This window comes from Tauraco erythrolophus, chromosome 4 (assembly GCF_009769465.1).
Source record: "Tauraco erythrolophus isolate bTauEry1 chromosome 4, bTauEry1.pri, whole genome shotgun sequence".
NCBI classification, from domain to species: domain Eukaryota; kingdom Metazoa; phylum Chordata; class Aves; order Musophagiformes; family Musophagidae; genus Tauraco; species Tauraco erythrolophus.
The window spans coordinates 1,105,539-1,124,357 of NC_141468.1; the positions used below are offsets into that span (position 1 = coordinate 1,105,539).

Sequence of the window (18,819 nt, forward strand, 5' to 3'; positions counted from 1 at the left end):
ATCAAAGAGGAGAAGGAGGAGGAGGAGGAGGATGATCAGCATCCTACAAGAATGCTGGAGAGGGACTTTTTGCAAAGGCGTGTAGTGACAGGACACGGGGCAATGGCTTTAAACTGAAAGAGGGGAGATTTCCATGAGATCCAAGGAAGAAATTCTTCCCTCTGAGGGTGGTGAGGCACTGGCACAGGTTGCCCAGAGAAGCTGTGGCTGCCCCATCCCTGGCAGTGTTCAAGGCCAGGTTGGATGGGGCAACCTGGTGTAGTGGAGGATGTCCCTGCCCATGGCAGGGGGGTTGGAACTGGATGATCTTTGAGGTCCCTTCCAACCCAAACCGTTCCGTGATTCCATGTTTCTATGAAAGGAGAGTTTTGTGCTTCTGATTTTCAGGTTCGAAGCCAGATGAAATGGGCAGAGACCCAAAGTTGTCGTCTGGAAGAGGTTCAGTATTTTTAATATAGTGGTTTATGATGCAGTTGCATTTTAATTGGCATTAGTGGCTCTGTGTCCTCCTCCTCCTTCTCCATCCTCCTCCTTCTCCATCCTCCTCCTTCTCCGTCCTCCTTCATCCTCGCCCTCCTTCATCCTCCTCCTCCGTCCTCCATCCTCCTCTGTCCTCCTCCATCCTTCTCCTCCTCCATCTTCCTTCTCCATCCTCCTCCTTGTCCATCCTCCTCCCTCCTCCATTAGCAGTCATATCAGAAGAGCTGATGACTCTGTGTGGTTCAAAGGCTTTTCCATCTGTGTTTCTGGGAGATGGGGAGAAAGGAGCTTCCACAGCAATTTTCCATGTTTCCCCCAGTGTCATTACAAACATCGGGGTCTGTTGTGTTTGTCTGACCTGTTGCCTTTCCAGCACAGTATCAATGAAGCAGCACTTCTGCTTGGGACAGTCAGGCTGCGTGGTGTCACCTGAGCCGTCACGATGTGATGCTGGAGACGCCGAAACGTGGGCTCCACAAGGAGCGATTCGAGCCTGTGATTTTCCCCGTACCTCGCTGGGGTCAGCAGCCTCAGCGGATCTTCAGAGCGGTGACTTTGTGGTTCTTTGTGTTGCAGATCTTGGATGACGGAGGAGATCTGACTCACTGGATTTACAAGAAATATCCCAACATGTTTAAGAAGATCAAGGGGATCGTAGAGGAGAGCGTGACTGGTGTCCACAGGTAACAGGACAAGGCGGGGCTGTGAGCATGGAGATGTTTGGGCGAAAAAAAGCATCTTCTGCCTCAGGGCACCGGTAGCAAAAGATCCTCAAACTGTAAAATGCCACAAGACTCAGATGAATGTTGAACCTCCAAATATGTGGTCTGTGGTTTTCCTTCAGCTTGGGCTTGGCTTTTCCGTAAAAGCTGGATTAAATCTCTCGTGTCGTGAAAGCAACTGGGAACTACTGCTCCGAATTCCAGACGAGGAGGAGAAGCGCCCACTGACCATTGCATGGGTGGAAAACGTGCACGAGGCCTTGTTGTTCCACCCCGGGAAGTAGGGACGATGGTTGTCTCACCTCGTTCTGCAGATGGCAAAGGGAAGGGGCCAGGGTGTTGCACCAGAAGGGAAAGTCGAAAGCGTCGTCCTAAACTAAATCTGTGGGAAGAAGTGAAATTTGGGAAGAGGAAACGAGTCTCTAGTTGGGGTGGGTTTCTGGAAAGGGAGAACCATGGAGATGCAGCCGTACACTTGAGTGACATCCGTTGGTCTGCGGCAGAAGCAGAGTTGTGATGGGAGAGGTGTCTCCCAGGGGTGGGAGAGGCATCAGAGGTGCTTTTCCAGTGGAGTTAATCGTACACAGATGATGGAAAATAGGAGACTGAGGAGAAAAGGAGCAGATTCCACTTTTTTCTTCATTTTTGCAGGGAGAAAGGCTTGGCTGCAGCTCCTGGAGCTGGCTGGGAGTTTGGCCAGAGGTGCAGGCAGCCCTCGGAACAGGGAAACGAAATAGGTGAAAGAAGGAAGCGACCGATTTAGGTTTGCAGCCAGTGGGGTCAAGAAAAGGACCTGATGACGTTTTTAGCATCAGGAATCGTTCCCCATTTGAGGAGCCAAGAGTGAGGTTGGTCTCTGAGGTTGGCGGTACCGATGCACGCGTGCGAGGAACGCGGGCCCCTTACCTCCAGGGGACGGACTGAGGCTCCCCAGATGACAAAGAGAGACGGGGGAGAAACCTGGAGGTGGTCTGTAGAGGCTGACCATGGGAGCAGGTTCTCCTTCCCAAGGTCTGGAGCAGGAAGATGGTTTTCAGGTTCTCTTGGTAGCCGTAGTGTGACGTTCAGATTAATTTTTAGTGGGTTTGCTGCTGCCAGGAGTTGAGTCCGCTCTCAGAAGTAGGTCGGGTTGATGCCTTCCTTACCCTGGTTGCTTCTTGCATGACATCTCAGTGATTACACCCCTACTGCTGTTCCAGTGGACATTTTGCTGCAGGTGTTGGTCACAGCAGCTTCACGTTGCTGTGAACGTTATTCTTCTGTGGCCGTTCCTGTTTGGCTTGAGCTGTAAGAGCCAGAGGAATTACAGGAGCCCTCATCTTATCTGAAGCAGGATTTGGGGGTTTTGTCATTTTGAGGACATCAGAGGATGTTTGTAAGATCAAGTTATGAGGCATGTGGAAACTGGAGAACCTTCTTGTCTGCTATTCGACGTTTTTTTGAAATGCCTCTTGCCAGCCTGGTTCTTTGGTAGGGGAGGGAAATGGATTCAAACATCTGTGGAAGGAAGAATGCTATTTCTCCTCCTGAAACGAGGAGCTCCTATTAAGAGGTTATCTTTGACCCTCCAGATATCTACTGCTCACTCCAGTGAAACAAGGACCTTGAGAGCATGCAACAGTAGAGTGTAGGGAAATATTTTCTCATTAATCATCTGTTTCTTCTCGTATTCGTAACAGGCTGTACCAGTTGTCCAAAGCAGGGAAGCTCTGCGTCCCAGCCATGAATGTCAACGACTCGGTCACAAAGCAGAAGTTTGACAACCTGTACTGCTGCAGAGAGTCCATCCTGGATGGGTACGTATTCAAGCGGGGCCGTGGCCCTTGCTTGGGTTGCGTCGAACCCTCAGGGAACTGGGTCCATGGATCTGTCCTACCTGCCACTTCAGATCATTTTAAGTCAATTGATGTGTTGGAGGAGAAGAAAGACCCTTTATTACCTCTGGTCCATCCTGTTTGTATCGTAGGTGAGAATCTGCAAGGCATTTTGAGACAGCAGCTATTTCTCTACAGGTCAGAAGGTCCCAAGACTTGTTTGTACAGTTGTATGTAAAGCTCTACAAACATATGCACAGCAGAAAACAAACGTTGAGCTTTGTGTTTGTAGGATAACGGTCTTGCAGCGAAGACGTTGGTGTCTCTAGAAGTCTGGATTCGATGTTTTTAACCCAGCTACACGCATGAACGGGGCACATCACTTAAATTCTGCCTCTGCTCCTCTTGTGGACAGCACGTCTTCTCTTTTCCAAGTGTCTGGGAGATGCATCAAATATTTCATTAGCCGTAGTGATATGAGACACTTCCCAGTGCCCTTCAAGGTTGCTCACCGAGCCTTTGTGCTCTCGGGGTGACGTTGCCCTTCCATGTGTGCAGGTGACTCGTGTGCTTTTTCCCTTCCCGGTGAGCATGGCTGGAGCCGTGCTGGAGCCTTGCAGCTTCTCATACTCCAGTGTGACAACTTCAGAAGTCCTCACATATGGCTACAATACTGCTTCCCATCCCTCTTACCTTTGTGGGATCAGGATCAAACCCATCTGTGTCTGTTGCGTGTGTGTGAGTCAACCAACCGCTTCATCACAACAGTTTTTGCCTTTCTGATTTCCCTTTTTTTTATCCAATCCTGTGATTGGATAAAGAGGTTGTGGCAGACCAAGACTTTATCCCAGAACAGTTGCGTGTCCGAAGTGTAGACTTGAACCTGAGGATTAAATCCTGTCCTCCAGCTGAGCGTAATAAGTAGGTGCAGAAGGTGGGAATGACGGGGCCGATGAATGTTTTATCCACCTCTCCCCACCCTGGTCCTGCAGGATCTACAGCCACGTGCTGTACAAGCAAGCAGAAAAGTGTTTGCATCCCTCTGTGCTCCTCCTCCCCCAAAAAATATCCCATCAGGCAGATCGTGGCACTGGGAGCAGCTCTGCAGCATCCCGAGGATGCTCTTTAGGAGCCCATAGCGATTGGATGGGAATAGTCGCTGACGGGTACGTGGGCACCGGGAACATGATGTATCTTCTCAGACTGTTGGACTTGAGATGCAGTGCAAACTACTTGAAGTTGTGATCTAGAGAGGCTGTAAATCTCAGTGATCTTTTTTTTTTTTCCTCTCTCCTTCTCTTCTTTTTCTTTATTTTGATGGATTTGGGTGTCCGTGTCCCCGCCTCCCCCACTGACAAATTTTGTCAAAGCCAAGTGAGATTAGGAGAAGTTTTATTCTTCAGTTCAGTCTATGACATATTGCATCTGGCAGTGGTCCCTGTAGACAAGTAAGCACAGAAGCAAGGACAAACTTGACTTCCCAGACAAGTCAAGTTTCTGATGAGAAACAAACTTGACTTCCCAGAGGACAAACTTGACTTCCTAGACAAGTTAAGCTGCTGATGAGATGGATACCGGAGAAAAAATTGGCTGCTCTGTGCCAGGTGGCTGTGGTGTGGAGGAGGAACCATCCATGGAGAGGACAGCCTGCTTCAAGAGAAAAAACTTTTTTCATGTTGATGACTTGGTGTGGCTTAAAGTTTAAACAAGTCTCCAGATCTGCAGTTCTCGGTTCTTTCCTGGTGTAGAAACATCTCCTTCTGTTTAATCAAAGCCCATCTGGCCGTGCTGTTGGTGCTCAGCTGTGCTGCCGCTGCCTTCAGGCTGGTAGCACCAGAGGATCTCAGAGACCCAACGTAGGCTTCTCTGTTGATCATGGTGTCTGCTCTAACAGCTTTTTCCCAAATCTTTGTGGGGTTGGTAGTAGAGCGCCTCGTTTGTCAGCTCAGCTTTGGAGTGGTCTTCCTGGTAGTGGTCGTCTTGACCAGGAGAAGTGAAGAAGGCTCGTGTTTGTAAAACCCGTGTGTCCGAGTACAGGGGCATGAAGATGATCGTTAAAATGTATCCAAGAGCCACATGAGTTAGTGAACCACCAAATAGGTTTCCCTGGGTGATCTGCAACACGTGCAGTTTCTTCCCCACATTTCCATCACACGTTGTTCTAAAAGAGTGAATTTTGGGCTCCTTGTCAACTCAGCAGTGACGGTAGCCAGCTCCTCCATGCCGAGATGGTTTATTACACTGCAAACAGCCGGTGGTTTCTTGCTCTTCCTGCCCATCAAAACTGGAAAAGCTTAATCAAAATCATCAGCTGGTCTCCAAAATACACCAAATCTGCGAAGTTGTGATGCGGAGCAGCGTACTCGGAGATGCAATGTGACACTAACTGGGCTTTGCTCGAAGCGATAATGGGGAAAACGAGGGTGGTGAGGCACTGGCACAGGTTGCTCAGAAAGGTGGTAGATGCCCCATCTCTGGAAACATTCGAGGCCAGGTTGGATGGGGCTCTGAGCAACCTGATCTAGTGGGAGATGTTCATGCTCAGGGCAGGGGAGTTGGAACTGGATGATGTTGAAGGTCCCTCCCAACCCAAATCATTCTCTAATTCTATGAAAACATTTTGAAATAATTCCTCTAATAAAGTAGCCCTTCCTTCTTTATTATGGCCATGTCTCTGCTCTGTGGTCGCAGGGTTCAAGGCAGTCTCTGTTGTGGCAGTCAGCTGCCCCATGAAGAGTTGCCCCCAAATTTTGAGTGTCCCAGGACACAACTTGAAGCTCCACGTTCCATGCGTAGCAGCTGCTGCCAGTGGCTAAGAAACATTAAAGTCTTTAAAATCTTTATCTCGTTGTCTTCAGTTGTGATGGCTGATGGACCCTCATGGGGAGGTAAGTTGGGATTTGAGTTGAGTCTGGTCCAGGCATGTGAAACTGGGCCAAGGGAAAGCTGAGCAGAGGTGCAGTTAAGTCTGCTGTGGTTTTTATCGAAATTCTCTCGGAAGTGTAAGGGAATTTCACCTTCCCTGCACTGCTAACCTAGTTCCTCGTGTGCTAAAAATAGCCCGTAATGTAGGACACTCTTAGGGAGAAACCAGAAGGAAGCAGGGTGGAAGGGGAGAGCTTTGTTTGTGGAGAGCACTGGGGTTCTGGCAGTAAATTGCCACTTGCCTGCTCCTTCTGTAGTTATTTCTGTGGGGTTTTAAAAAAAAAACTATTTTAAAGTTTTTGACTTAAAAAAAAAATAAAAAACAGTAAGAAAAAATATTTTTGGAAAAGATTTTAAATATTTTTAGAGTACCAAAACAAAGGGATCCAACCAAAGAACCCAAAGGGATCCAACAAACAAACCCAAAGGGATCCAACCAAAAATAAAAAGACATCCAAACCCCAAATCCATCCTCTTTGTTGCGTTTCCCTGGGAGCACCCACCCTTACCGAAGGAAAAAAAATCAGTTTTTAGGTGCCCTTTGGGTCCTCTCTGCACCCAGAATTGCTGTGTGTCCTCAGGGATACAGGATGCAGCCGCGGTGGTTTGGAGGAGGAAGCCGGGGAGGACCGCTGTCCTTCGCAGCATCGTTGGTGGAACAGATCTCACTGCTGGTCTTTAATGGTTTTCCTTTTCCTTTTTTTCCCTTAGCCTCAAAAGGACGACAGACATGATGTTTGGAGGCAAGCAAGTGGTGGTTTGTGGCTACGGGGAGGTAAGGGGGCTCCTCGTGACGCCGCACGTCGAACCGGCGCAGCCTTTGCACGGCTTCGTCCCACGGGGCTTCGCTGGCCGCGGGGCTCTGCATCTGCAGGTGGCTTCAAACCTGGCGAGTTGGCCAAAACGGAAGATTTTCTCCATTTCCATTAAATTTCTTTAGCATCCAATACCAAACCTGAGTCTTAAAATCCAGGCGTGTTCAGCGTTCCGAATGGCTTTCGCATCCGAACGCTTAAATATTCAGATATTGATATATTATCTATTAATATTATAGTTATATATTTCTCTACCGGATGTATATTATATATTTTAATTTAAAAATATGGAAATGTGGGTTCTGCAGATGCAGTGTGCGGCCGCAGCGTCGCGTGCTGGGGGGTGGTCAAGAAAGATGCGTTCATCTCGACTTGCCCCTGGGCTCTCCCCCCCAAATGGAGTAGTCCTCTCCCAAGGGTGGGGATATCCACCCTTTGGCAGTTTTTGTTGGGACCAGTGAACACCAGTTACGATGAGCTGTGCTGTGGGTGCCATACTGGGACTCCTTTTTTTTTTTTTTTTCTCCCCAAGAGCTGAAATTGGACAATTTCCTCATGTGCCATCAGATTTTTGGCCAAGGCTCGGTCATTTTTAACCATTCCTGTGAGCTGCGCTGTATGTGCTGGGTAAAGGTTAAAGCTCGTTAACCCTCGGAGATTTAACCCTTAAACTTCCTAAATGGAGTGAAGGTTACAAGAGATTCTTCAACTTTCCCTGAGATAAGCGTAATCTCTCGTTACCGTGATGCTTTGTAGATACCAGGATATTTTTGGTGGAAAAAATACTCTTTGGGACCAAAATCAACAGCACTTTTATATTTTTCAGTGCCCCTCTTAGCTAAGCTGGGCCTGACTCAGCTCCTAGATTACTCCAAATCCAGGAATTTCGTGCACCCAGAAATTAAGTATATGCAACCAGAGGGTCGCAAAGGGGCTCCAGAAGAGACACCTGGAGCTGTATGTTCCCCATACGCTTCCCATGGCTGTAGAGCTGCTTGGTGGCTCCTGAGCTCCCGGCACCTCACTCTTCCTCTGTGCTCTTCTCCCTCCCCAGGTTGGCAAGGGCTGCTGTGCTGCTTTGAAGGCCATGGGCTCCATAGTGTACGTGACAGAGATCGACCCGATCTGTGCCCTCCAGGCCTGGTAAGCAGTCGCACCGAGCCCGGCTTCTTCTTCAGGCTTTTTTTTTTTTCCCCCAGGAAAACCATGGCCAGAAGCTGCTTGGCAGTGGTCCCTCCCAAGAGAGGTGCGGGTGAGGGGTTCATGGCTTCTCTGCACCCTCAGAGGGACCCACAGCTCTGTCCTACAGCCAGAAAAGGGTTCCTGCACTAAAGCATCACCTGGTTTATCTGTATCATAGAATCACAGAATGGTTTGGGTTGGAAGGGACCTTCAAGATCATCCAGTTCCAACCCCCCTGCCATGGGCAGGGACACCCTCCACTACACCAGGTTGCCCAAAGCCCCATCCCACCTGGCCTTGGACACTTCCAGGGATCCCACGTGCCAGCTCACGTAATCGTAACCACAGTGGCCAAGAGTTTTAACGACCTGGCTTGAAAGAGTTTAATGATGTGGCTTGAAAGGATGTTGGGAGTGAACCACGACCTTTGGAGAGCAAAGCTGGGCTCTCCCTCACCCGAGGGATGTTTCACTTTCTGCGACCACTTTCACTTCACAAACCCTTCCTCGCTCACGCCGGTGCCCCGGCGCAGGGCTGAGCACGCGGCTGTCCCCTCGCACGGGCACCTTGCCGTTGCACCCCACCTCGTTTCCTCCACGTAGAGGTTGTTTCGGTGCAGAAACGCTGCTCCTGCATCCCAAGGTGCGAGGTGGGGCTGTGTGACTATGGAAGCAGAGTCCCAAAAACACCTGGAGCCTTATTAAACCCGCAGCCACGTCCTAACAGCATGCCTTCAAAGGGCTATCGCGGTGAGAAGACTAACGAGCCCTGCTTAATTAGCAGAGCTGATCAATTCTCAGTCTGCTTGGCCACCTTCATGAGTGGCACATCCGGCACCCACATCCCGAATTGTGAATCTGGTCGTTTGTGGCAGCCCCTGCACCACCGCGCGGCCCCTCTCGTAGGGGGTTTGCGGTGGGGAAAAAAACCCAAAACACTCAGTAAATGGGACATTGAGCAGAAAAAAAAATTCCTTTTTTTGAATAGTAACTGTGATTTCGCAGCTTGTGAGAGTCACAGAAATAAGTTCTCAGGAGGACTGTCAACAAATCCTAAAAAAAAAACCAGTAAATTCCTGCCCGTGTTGTCGGATGCGCCTTTGCTCGGTGAAGTCAGGGAAGATGAAGGAGTGCTCAGCGCTCCTGAAGATCGTGTAGGAACCTAAATATGGATCGTGAGGTTCGTGGTAGACATCCGTGGGCTGGCTGTGGTTGGGTCTTTTTTAAGATGATCTAAATCCATATCAGAAAGGGTTCTGCAGCAGGAGGGCGGATCCGCATCTCCCGCATGTGCGTTGCAGCAGGAGCAGCTTTCGAAAAGCCGCCTCGATGGAAAGTGGAGATTTGCAGATGCGGAGGCCGTGACAGAAAACGGGAAACCCCCAAAATCTCTTTTCACTTCTCCCCACAACAGTCCCAGATCCTCCAGGTTGACTCCAGAAACCCTCCTAATGGCTCGGGGCACCTGGCCCTTCGCACACGGCCGTGCTGGTTTCCAGTCTGGCATTAGAAAGTTAAAATAAGTATCTGAGAATCACTTGATGGGATTTTTTTCTATTTTTGGAATGTTTTGCTGCTTCTCAGACTACTTTTTTCCCCCCTCTCCTCTTAGCATGGATGGATTCCGGCTCGTGAAGCTCAATGAAGTCATCAGACAAGTTGACATCGTCATCACCTGCACAGGTACACGGTCCCCGAGGCAGGAGGGTCGTCAGGGATGTGTCCACCCATAATTGGGTCCACCTTTTTCCAAAGGAAAAGGCAAAAAGGTGGGGGAAGTGAACGTGGGTAGTTTTTTATGGATATCGCTGTCCGGCAGGCAACAAGAACGTGGTGACCAGGGAACATCTGGACCGGATGAAGAACAGCTGCATCGTCTGCAACATGGGGCACTCCAACACCGAGATCGACGTGGTGAGCGCAGGGACGCGCGTCGGGAGCGGGGACGGGGTGGGGTGACGGTGCTTTCGGGACCCTTCGGCAGCCATGTCTGCCCCGTGCCGCTTGAGCGAGCACCTGGGAGGAGATCAAACACTCCATCGCTCCCCGTGTCAGCAGACACTGTCAGATACGTCGTCCTCACTCTGGTGATCCCAAAGGACGCCAGCGAGCCAGACAAATTGCTCCAGCTTCCAGCACAATGTCTGGTGTCCACCAGCTGCGTTCCTTCCCCGAGGGAGCCAGTGAGTTGTCCTCTCCAGCCCAGTCCCTCTGCTTTTGCCATCTTAAACCATTAAGACCCAGCCCAGCGTTCAGCCTGGTGCAACACAGCGCCCTCAGCCCCACCGCGCGCCACCGGACGGCACTGACATCGGCGCTGCTTAGAGACGAGCAGAAAACCAGGAGGGTCTTGTCTGGTGGCCAAACCGAAGGGTTTAAAGCCATTTTCTGCGCTCCCGAGCCCACCTGGCCAGGAAGAAGTGACAACAGCCGTGTGGTTGGTGACCATGAGCCCTCTTCAGCCAGAAGAGCTCCAACAATAGTCGTTGCTGGAGCTTTGATGTTGTTGTCATCATAAAAATAGTTCCAGGCTGTGATTCATGAAGGTTTCGTTGGTCGGAGAGTGCAGCCGGACCCGAAGGAAACTATAAGCCCAGGGCAACGCCAGCGAGTTGCTTCCTCTTTTCCTCCCTGTTACGTAGCTTCTGGATTTTGATCTTTTGCCAGTGCTTTGACTGTTCTAACACTGTGTTTCAGGCCAGCCTGCGTACGCCCGAGCTGACCTGGGAGAGGGTGAGGTCCCAGGTGGACCACGTCATCTGGCCAGACGGGAAGAGGATAGTCCTTCTGGCAGAGGTGAGTTGCGGGCAAAGGAGCAGGAATCGCGACCTGTTCTCTGCTTGAGGAGGAACAAAACAAGGGCTGGGTGAGCGGTGGAGCCGAAGTGCGGCCAGAAATCACCTCCTGGGCCTCAGCAGCTCAACGGACCCTCTGGTTGAAAGGCTTAGTGTGACCTGTTTTGGCCAATGAGTTACTGGAACGCAGAAAAGCTCCTGTGTTTTCCTTTGTCCCACCCCAGGGTATCTCCCACAGGGTATTTCATCAGATTTCTGCTGTTTTACTGAGTTACAGGGACAACCAGTATCTTGGGATTCAACTGCCGTGTTGTGGTTTGACCCACCGGCAAGTAAACACCACGCAGCCGCTCGCTCACCCTCCCTCACCCCTGGGGAACGGGGAAGGGAATTAAAGGGAAAAAGGGAAGAGACTCGTGGGTTGAGATAAGAACAATTTAATACTAATATAAAATTAAAAGTAATAATAAAAGAATATATATATTTGTACAATTATAATAATATACACAAACACATGATGCTCGATGCAGTTGCTCACCACTCGGTGACCAACACCTGTCCCATCCGGCAAACGATCCCGAAACGGGTTAAGTCCTGGCACCGCAATCCCGGATGAGTGAGAGGCACGAAAAGGGAACGAGAGAGAGAGAGAACATCCCAAAAATCTGTGAGAGCCCTTGGAAGAGAGTTCTCAGAAGAGCAAGAGCCCTTCTTCCCGGTCAGCCCTGATCTAATATACTGGGCATGAGGTTGCATGATCTGGAATACTCCAGTGGCCAGTTTGGCCCTCAATCCTAAGTGTGAGTTCACTCACAAGGGGAGTTGTGGACCTTCTGTCCCAGCCGTGCTCCCCCCAGCCTGTTGTGCTCCGGCACACTGGCAAAACTTGGGAAGCTGAAAGGTCCTTGATGTCTCAGCACCAACTATAAACATCAGTGCGCTGTCAACAGCCTTCTCGTAATTAATCCCAGGCTAAAAACAAACCACGGAGCTCTTCTGGCTGCTGAAAAGCAAAACTAACCCTATCCCAGTCAAAACCAGGACGATGTGATAAGTGTTTCATCCCAGAAGAGACGCGTTCCACGGGGGGTTCTTGTACCTCCTGTAGGGTCGTAAACTGGTTTTGGTGCCGTGTTGAGATAACAACCAGTTTTTGCTTCCCAGGGTCGCCTGCTGAACCTGAGCTGCTCCACCGTGCCCACCTTCGTCTTGTCCATCACTGCCACCACGCAGGCGAGTAGGGTTTGGGCTGAGCCAAAAGCAGCGTCTCGCTCCGTAGCGGGCAGCAGTTACTTACCTAAGTGTCTTCTCCATCCAGGCTTTGGCTTTGATAGAGCTCTACAACGCTCCCGAAGGCCGCTACAAGCAAGACGTGTACTTGCTGCCTAAGAAAATGGGTAAAGACGTACTCGTTGCCTTCTCTTTTTGGGTTTTGAGGTTGAACAGATGGGAGGTTTTGCTCGGCTGGGCTGAGGACAGCGGGGCATCGCAGCCTCCTGGGCTCTCGTGTTTGCTTCCCTGCCAAGCTCAGGGTCTCCCAGCAAGTTCTTCCCGCTGGGTCTGGGCTCTCTGCTAAATTGGACGCGTTGTTTCTCCGTCCCACCTGGGGAAAACAGGCTGACGTGCCTGGCAGACCGTGGGAGTCCATCCGTGCTGATGCAGGAGATTTTCGTGTAGAACTTCTCACCAGCGGAGCTGCCTCTGTTGGCTGCGAAGACGCGTAGTCACTGACCAACAGCTCTGCCAGCAGAACCCCCTCCTGAGGACACAGCTCTACTGACCACGCTTCTGCTACAGAACTGGTCTTTTTTTTTTTTTTTTTATTAATTATGGGTTTTGAGACCAGGTGCAGCTTGTCCCTAGCTTGGATGTTGGGTGTCACCTACCAGAAACGTCCAGTGGCTCCTGCATCCGTAGAGCATCCAAGCTTGCCCAAATGCAGCACCAGACCCAGGAATCCTGCTAGAAGGATATTTCAGAGAAAAGTTTTCCCTTCTTACTCAAAATAAGATGAGAGCCTTGGTTTTCTCCATTCAGGGTGAAAAACAGTCCTGCAATTGAGGAGCAAAGGCGTGAGGAGCGATGCCTTTCCCAGCCTGGGCTTTAGGGACCTGGTGCACAGCAGGAGGGGGACTCGTCGCCTTCCCCTTCCCCGTACTAACGAGGCTTGAAATCGTTTCAGATGAGTACGTGGCAAGCCTCCACCTCCCAACGTTCGACGCCCACCTGACGGAACTAACGGACGAACAAGCGAAATACCTGGGGCTGAACAAGAACGGACCTTTCAAACCAAATTACTACAGGTGCTGCTCCTCCTCCTTCTGCCATGAGTGTGGGGTGCATGTGTGGGGGGGGACGGGGTTTAATCCCACCGCTCCCCTCGAGAAGACACCGTGGGCTTTCGGAGAATTCCCGTCGCCGCGTGGAAAGCGGTCCGGCCGGGAAGGGGACGGCGCGGTTGGAGCTGTGACACTTGGCAGGACATGAGCCCTTTGTATCTGGCAGCAGCTGTCCCCCAGACGTGGCACGTGGCAGAGCGATGCCACGCGGCCAACTGGGATGACAGCTTTATTTTTAAAGTTTGACGAAGGGTGAGGAGTGCCGGGGGCTGCTCCGATGGGCTCAGCTCTCCTCCCCCAGCACGGGCTGTGCTGATCCCCCCCCAAAAAATAATAATAATTTTCAATATGAGCCCCTGGCCCCTTCTCTTTCCAGGCTGCTCTTTGCAGCCGACGCTGCAACGCGGTTTTTAGCGTGAAAATGAAACGGTTTTGCACAAACACAGATCAGAGCGTTGGGGGGTTTGAAGCTCAGGTGCTTTTCTTGCAGGAAAAGGCATTTTCTTGGCGTGCAGGTCTTCAGTGCTCACAGGAGAGCAACACCGCACCAAAACATTCCAGTTTGGGGGTTTGGTGGTTTTTGCCAGACCCTGAGCTTTAGTGGAGGAATTTCCTCTGGTTCCATTTTCTTCGCCCTGGTTTCGGTGTCCGGTTGCAGTCCTGACCTTGTGGGGAGGGTGGTTTGTCCCACACACGGAGAAGTCGGGATGAGTAGAGAGTGACAGCAAATTCCCTGCATCAAGGGAGAGCCACAACAAGTCAAACATCCCCCAGGCACCAAGGGATGGAGATGAACTGGGAGAGCTTTGGCTTAGTGTCCTGCAGGAATTTGAGCCTCCGGATACAAAGGGCTAAGAGTCGAGTTTTCCAAAGTTCTGTGTTTTGATGCGTAAGTGCGTAGGACCGGAGGTGAGAGATCTCCAAGTGCACGTAGCTTCTTTTTCCAGACACAACAGTGAATTAGACTTCATCCTCACGTAGCTCAACAGCTTGCTCCGTTAAAGCAAGGACCTCTCTCTCCTTACATGTAGCTTCGTTTGCGATACGAATTATCTGCTTTTAGTTCCCAGCCTATCGGGAGTCCCTTTGGAGAGGGGCTTTTTACAAGGGTATGTGGTGATAAGACGAGGGATAATGGCTTTAGACTGGAAGAGGGGAGATTTAGACTGGATCTAAGGAAGAAATTCTTCCCTCTGAGGGTGGTGAGCCACTGGAACAGATTACCCAGAGAAGCTGTGGCTGCCCCATCCCTGGAAGTGTTCAAGGCCAGGCTGGATGGGGCTTTGGGCAACCTGGTGTAGTGGAGGGTGTCCCTGCCCATGGCAGGGGGTCGGAACTGAATGATCTTTGAGATCCCTTCCAACCCAAACCATTCTGTGATTCTGTGATTCCCAATAAATTCAGCTGGTTTGAGCCAGGCTTTGGCATTCGAGGCATTTGCTCCTGCACCTTCAGTGTGTCCTCTCCAGTTTCTGAGCCAAACCGCTGCAAACCGCTGGGACTCGGTCCCCGAGTCAATCGGGTGCCGTGGAATTTTCCCCTTCCCGCCCTGGAAGCGAAGGGCCACGTCTGAGCAGCGAGGGCAGGCGGCCACATACAACGTGGTGTTTGTGGGGACGAGATGAGGACCGAGTCCCTTTCCGAATCATTTCTTTCCTTGGTGTCTCTCGCTCCCAAAATACACCACGGTGACGCTGGGCAGCTTCTCACCAAAACCTCATTTCCTCTTCTTTTCCCCAGATATTAAGTTCCTGCCGCTGTATCCCGGAGAATCGCAAGGAACAGGAACCCAAGTCTTTTCTCAACTACTGTACAGGATGAAGCAGCGCAAGCTTCCCAAGTTAGAGCCGGGCTTGCTCACGTAGTAGACAGTGTGTTTAGGTTATTTATTTATTAAATTAGAATACTGTACATGCGGCCTCTGCCACTGGTGTTCGTACTGCCGCGGGACTGGGAGACGGCGGATTTCTTTCTGTTTGTTTCATTTTCCTCTTTGGGTTGTTCTTTTTCGGGACTGGGAGGAATAGGGGAGGTGAGGAAGAAGCTGGTGGAACGGAATCACTGCGATGGACTTGGAACCGTCCGTTGTCACCGTTCATCCGACGCGCACGACGGCAGCCGCGGGATCCGAGTCGGGGGTCGCGCCTTGCTTTTGGTTTCCTTCGCATCCCAGCGCTTCTTCCAGCGGAGCGGGATCCCGGCGGCCGTGAGAGCCGCCCGTTTCTCCTGCCGTTTGACAACGCAGCTAAGAACCTCGTCTGCTCCGGGCGCTGCTGACCATGGGTGGTCATGGGTGCCACCATGGCAGCGAAGCGGGAAATCTCGCTGGAGAAACCTCTCGTAATTCCGCCGAGCTGCCCGAGGGACGGTTGTGCCGGTGAGTCGGTGAACTTGGCCTTAGCACTGCTGCAAGCTGTAACGAAGGGTCCGGTCGTTAGCGTCAGCCTGGGATAGCCCTTAGCACGTGGTAGGAGCTGGGAGGGCAGAGCAGTGCCCGCTCGGAGGCAGACGTGGTGGTGGTGGGGTAGGACCCACCACCGCTCCCTCTTCGCAGCTCCGCGGTGTTTTCCTGCTGCTTACGTTACGAGTGCCAACCTCCTACGGTTCAACCAAAGGCGTATTCCGGTGGGGCTACGGGGCAGCCTTGCGGAGCCGCGCCGGTGGAAGAGGCTTGCGACCTCACCGACAAATGCTGCTCACGGGTTGGGGAGCTCTTGCAAACCCAAGCGGAGCTCGTCGGCCATCCTGGCTGGGAGGACCCCTGTCCACGTGAGGTCTTTCTCCAGCTGAATTTCAGTCCTCATTGGAAACCTTTGGAGTTTTATTTTCTAGTAAGATTTGTATGATAAAATCTGTAAATCCCCTTTGAGCGTACAAGATGTACGCCTGAGTAATCCCCGTCCCGATTTTGTGCGCAAGGAAGAGTTCAGCATCGCTAAAACCCTTCAGTCGCCTCAAATCTTGAGGCATCAGGGCCGATGGAGAACAAATTTGCCATAGTTACTCTTTTTAGCCCAGGATGCCCCACCTGAACGCTGTGGACAGCATCAAGGTGACTTTCCAAGTCTTCGTGTCTCATCAGAGTCACTTTCATGGTTCACATGGAGAGTGTGTCCTCCTGAAATAAGATTGCCTGACCCCGTGAGCACAAAAGCCTTTATCCTGTGGTTGCTGCTTTGGTACCCAAGTCCCTCATCAGCTACAGATCTTGTTTTGTCCTCACGGACTTCTTTGCCATCATGAAAAAACTCTTTTGTGGCAGCTCATTCACGCACAAGAAAGGAAAAACTGTGGAATTACGGTCTCAGCAGACAAGTCCTTCTCATGGCTCTTGATGCCGAGGTCTGAAATCAGCTTGACCGCAAGCTGCTTGTCTTTGGAGCAAACGTTCTCGTACGCTTGCTTATTCCAAGCTTCTCTTTGAAATTTCTCAAAGCCTGGAAGGAAGACCTTGAGAAGACTTTGAAAAGACATTAGGCCTTTGAGGAGACTTTAGGCCTTTGGGGATACTTTGAGAAGACATTAGGGCTTTGAGAAGACTTTGAGAAGACTTTGAGAAGACATTAGGGCTTTGAGAAGGCTTTGAGAAGACTTCAAGAAGACGTTAGGCCTTTGAGAAGACTTTGAGAAGACATTAGGGCTTTGAGAAGACTTTGAGAAGACTTTGAGAAGACATTAGGGCTTTGAGAAGGCTTTGAGAAGACATTAGGGCTTTGAGAAGACTTTGAGAAGACATTAGGGCTTTGAGAAGGCTTTGAGAAGACTTCAAGAAGACGTTAGGGCTTTGAGAAGACTTTGAGAAGACTTTGAGAAGACATTGGGGCTTTGAGAAGACTTCATCATAGACCGATCGCTAACCACAAACTTGAAACCATCTCTACTCATTCATTAATTTTATCCAGACCGTGAGATTTCGGGGAAAAGTCCCCTGAGCTATTTGAAACGTCACGTTTGGGTCTTTCCCCGCGCTGGGGTACCGTGGTCTGCATCCACCAGCGACCCCCAGAGTTTCTGTCGTTCTCCGCAGACGCGCAGCGTGAAATCCCGCTCTCGGTCGAGGTGAAACGCGGTTGCGGGGTCACGTTGAGCAAAGCAGCTTTTGGAAAATAGGTGTCCCAACTGCTTCTGCCCTGGGAAAATCCCTCTCCATCCGCGTGACCCTTCGGCACAGCTCACGCAGTCGCTTACCTCCCCCGTGTCCGTCGCTTGTGCAGCATATGGTGGTGCTGTCCTCACCCGTGAATTCCTTCGTGCCCGTTTTTAAGCCCGTTTCATCTTCCAGGTAGATAGGAGAAAAAGAAAAAATTATTAATAAAATCCCAACTGGCTTTTCCCACCTCGATTTTTAAAGCTCTTCTCCAACGTTGTTCTGCTTCTTCTGTAAGCTTTTTTGCTCGCTTGGCTTTTTCCTAATCAGTCTGGAATCATATTCTGTGATCATCTCTAAATTAAACGTGTAATGGGTTGGGTTTTGGTTTGTTTTGTTTTGGTTTTGTTTTTTTTTTTAACATAACGCATTTTTAAAGAATTAGGAAAAAGGAAATTTAGGTAACACCAGCAAAATTGTATAAGGAAATTAATTCTGTTCTGAACTTTAGAAATAATAAGACAAAAACCTGTCATCAGCTGCAGTGAGGAAACGAGAACTTTGCAGACGTAACATTTCCAAAAGGATGTTTTAAATATTAATGTCTGAGTGATTGTATTAGATCAGCAATAAAGACTCTGTAATCTCAAAACACGAATAAAACATTGGAAAACTCCGCTTCTCCGGAGCATCTTTTGGGTGCGGCGGGAGGAGATGGGGAATTTTTTGGGCTGGGGGGCTACAACGGTGGGGTGTGGGATGGAGATGCCCTGGCGTGGGGGTGGGGATGTTGTTCCCAAACCCGGTGCTGTGCCGTAACCTCAAGCTCCCACCGCTGCCGTGTAAAACCTGGGAAGCTGCTCCAGCAGCTCCATGTCCTTGGGGCAGCCGGGGCTGTTTGGGCTCCGGGCGACTGTTTTGGCTCTTGATGTGCCCTTGGGAAAAGCGGCCTGAGCGGTGCCGGAAAAATCCCGGATCTCTTGCTCCTGCTGTCACTGGCGAGGCCGTGGAGGGAAACGCCGACCTAAAGACTTGGATTTTCCAGTGGCCGGGGAATGATGCGGGACAGGAGCAGCACCAAGATGGGGTGTCCAGCACCTCCCCGGCTGGGTGCCTGCGTCGTCACCCCTAAAAACAACCACCCCCCCATATTGGGAGAGAGGAGAAGTGTGGGGAGGGGAAGTCGGGGTCTCCAGCCCCCAGGAGCTGCTTTGAGCCAAGACTGGGGGGCCGGGGGTCTGGATAACCCGACTCAGCGGGTGATTCTGGGGGGGCTGCCCCGGCATGGGGACCCCCGGCCGGTGCCTGCAGTGGGGCAGCTGCAGCCCCCCAGGCCGCAGCAGGACCCCGCACCCCGTTATCTCCATGGCCACCCCCCTGGACCCCCAGTAGCCCCACGGGCCCCTCCTACAGCCACCAGCTCCCCCCACCCATCGCCCGCAGGGACCCCTCGTATTCTCCGCACCCCCAGGGACACCCCTGCTGCCAGCAGCCCCGGGGACACCCCATATCCCGCCCCCCCCAGCATCCCATGCGCCCAGCACCCCCCTTGCCCCCCCAAACCTGCCCCCTCCAGACACACCCCATGCCCTCCCCCAGCCCCCCTGTTCCCAGCACCCCCCATCCCGAGGGTGCCCCAAATCCCCCCCCCGGCGTGACCC

General features: G+C 51.4%; 1 protein-coding gene across 1 annotated transcript in view; it reads left to right on the forward strand.

Annotated features, from left to right (window-relative positions):
* Positions 1–17,810, forward strand: part of AHCYL2 (adenosylhomocysteinase like 2) — a 113,180-nt gene extending 95,370 nt beyond the window's left edge. Inside the window, exons 7-17 of the mRNA XM_086609881.1 lie at positions 1,057–1,163; positions 2,882–2,998; positions 6,653–6,716; positions 7,811–7,899; positions 9,550–9,620; positions 9,757–9,851; positions 10,635–10,733; positions 11,897–11,965; positions 12,051–12,129; positions 12,915–13,035; positions 14,812–17,810. Of these exons, the coding sequence (XP_086466007.1) occupies positions 1,057–1,163; positions 2,882–2,998; positions 6,653–6,716; positions 7,811–7,899; positions 9,550–9,620; positions 9,757–9,851; positions 10,635–10,733; positions 11,897–11,965; positions 12,051–12,129; positions 12,915–13,035; positions 14,812–14,818 (918 nt within the window). The 3' untranslated portion in view covers positions 14,819–17,810. The remainder of the gene's footprint in view (positions 1–1,056; positions 1,164–2,881; positions 2,999–6,652; positions 6,717–7,810; positions 7,900–9,549; positions 9,621–9,756; positions 9,852–10,634; positions 10,734–11,896; positions 11,966–12,050; positions 12,130–12,914; positions 13,036–14,811) is intronic.
* The last annotated feature ends 1,009 nt before the right edge of the window (positions 17,811–18,819 follow it).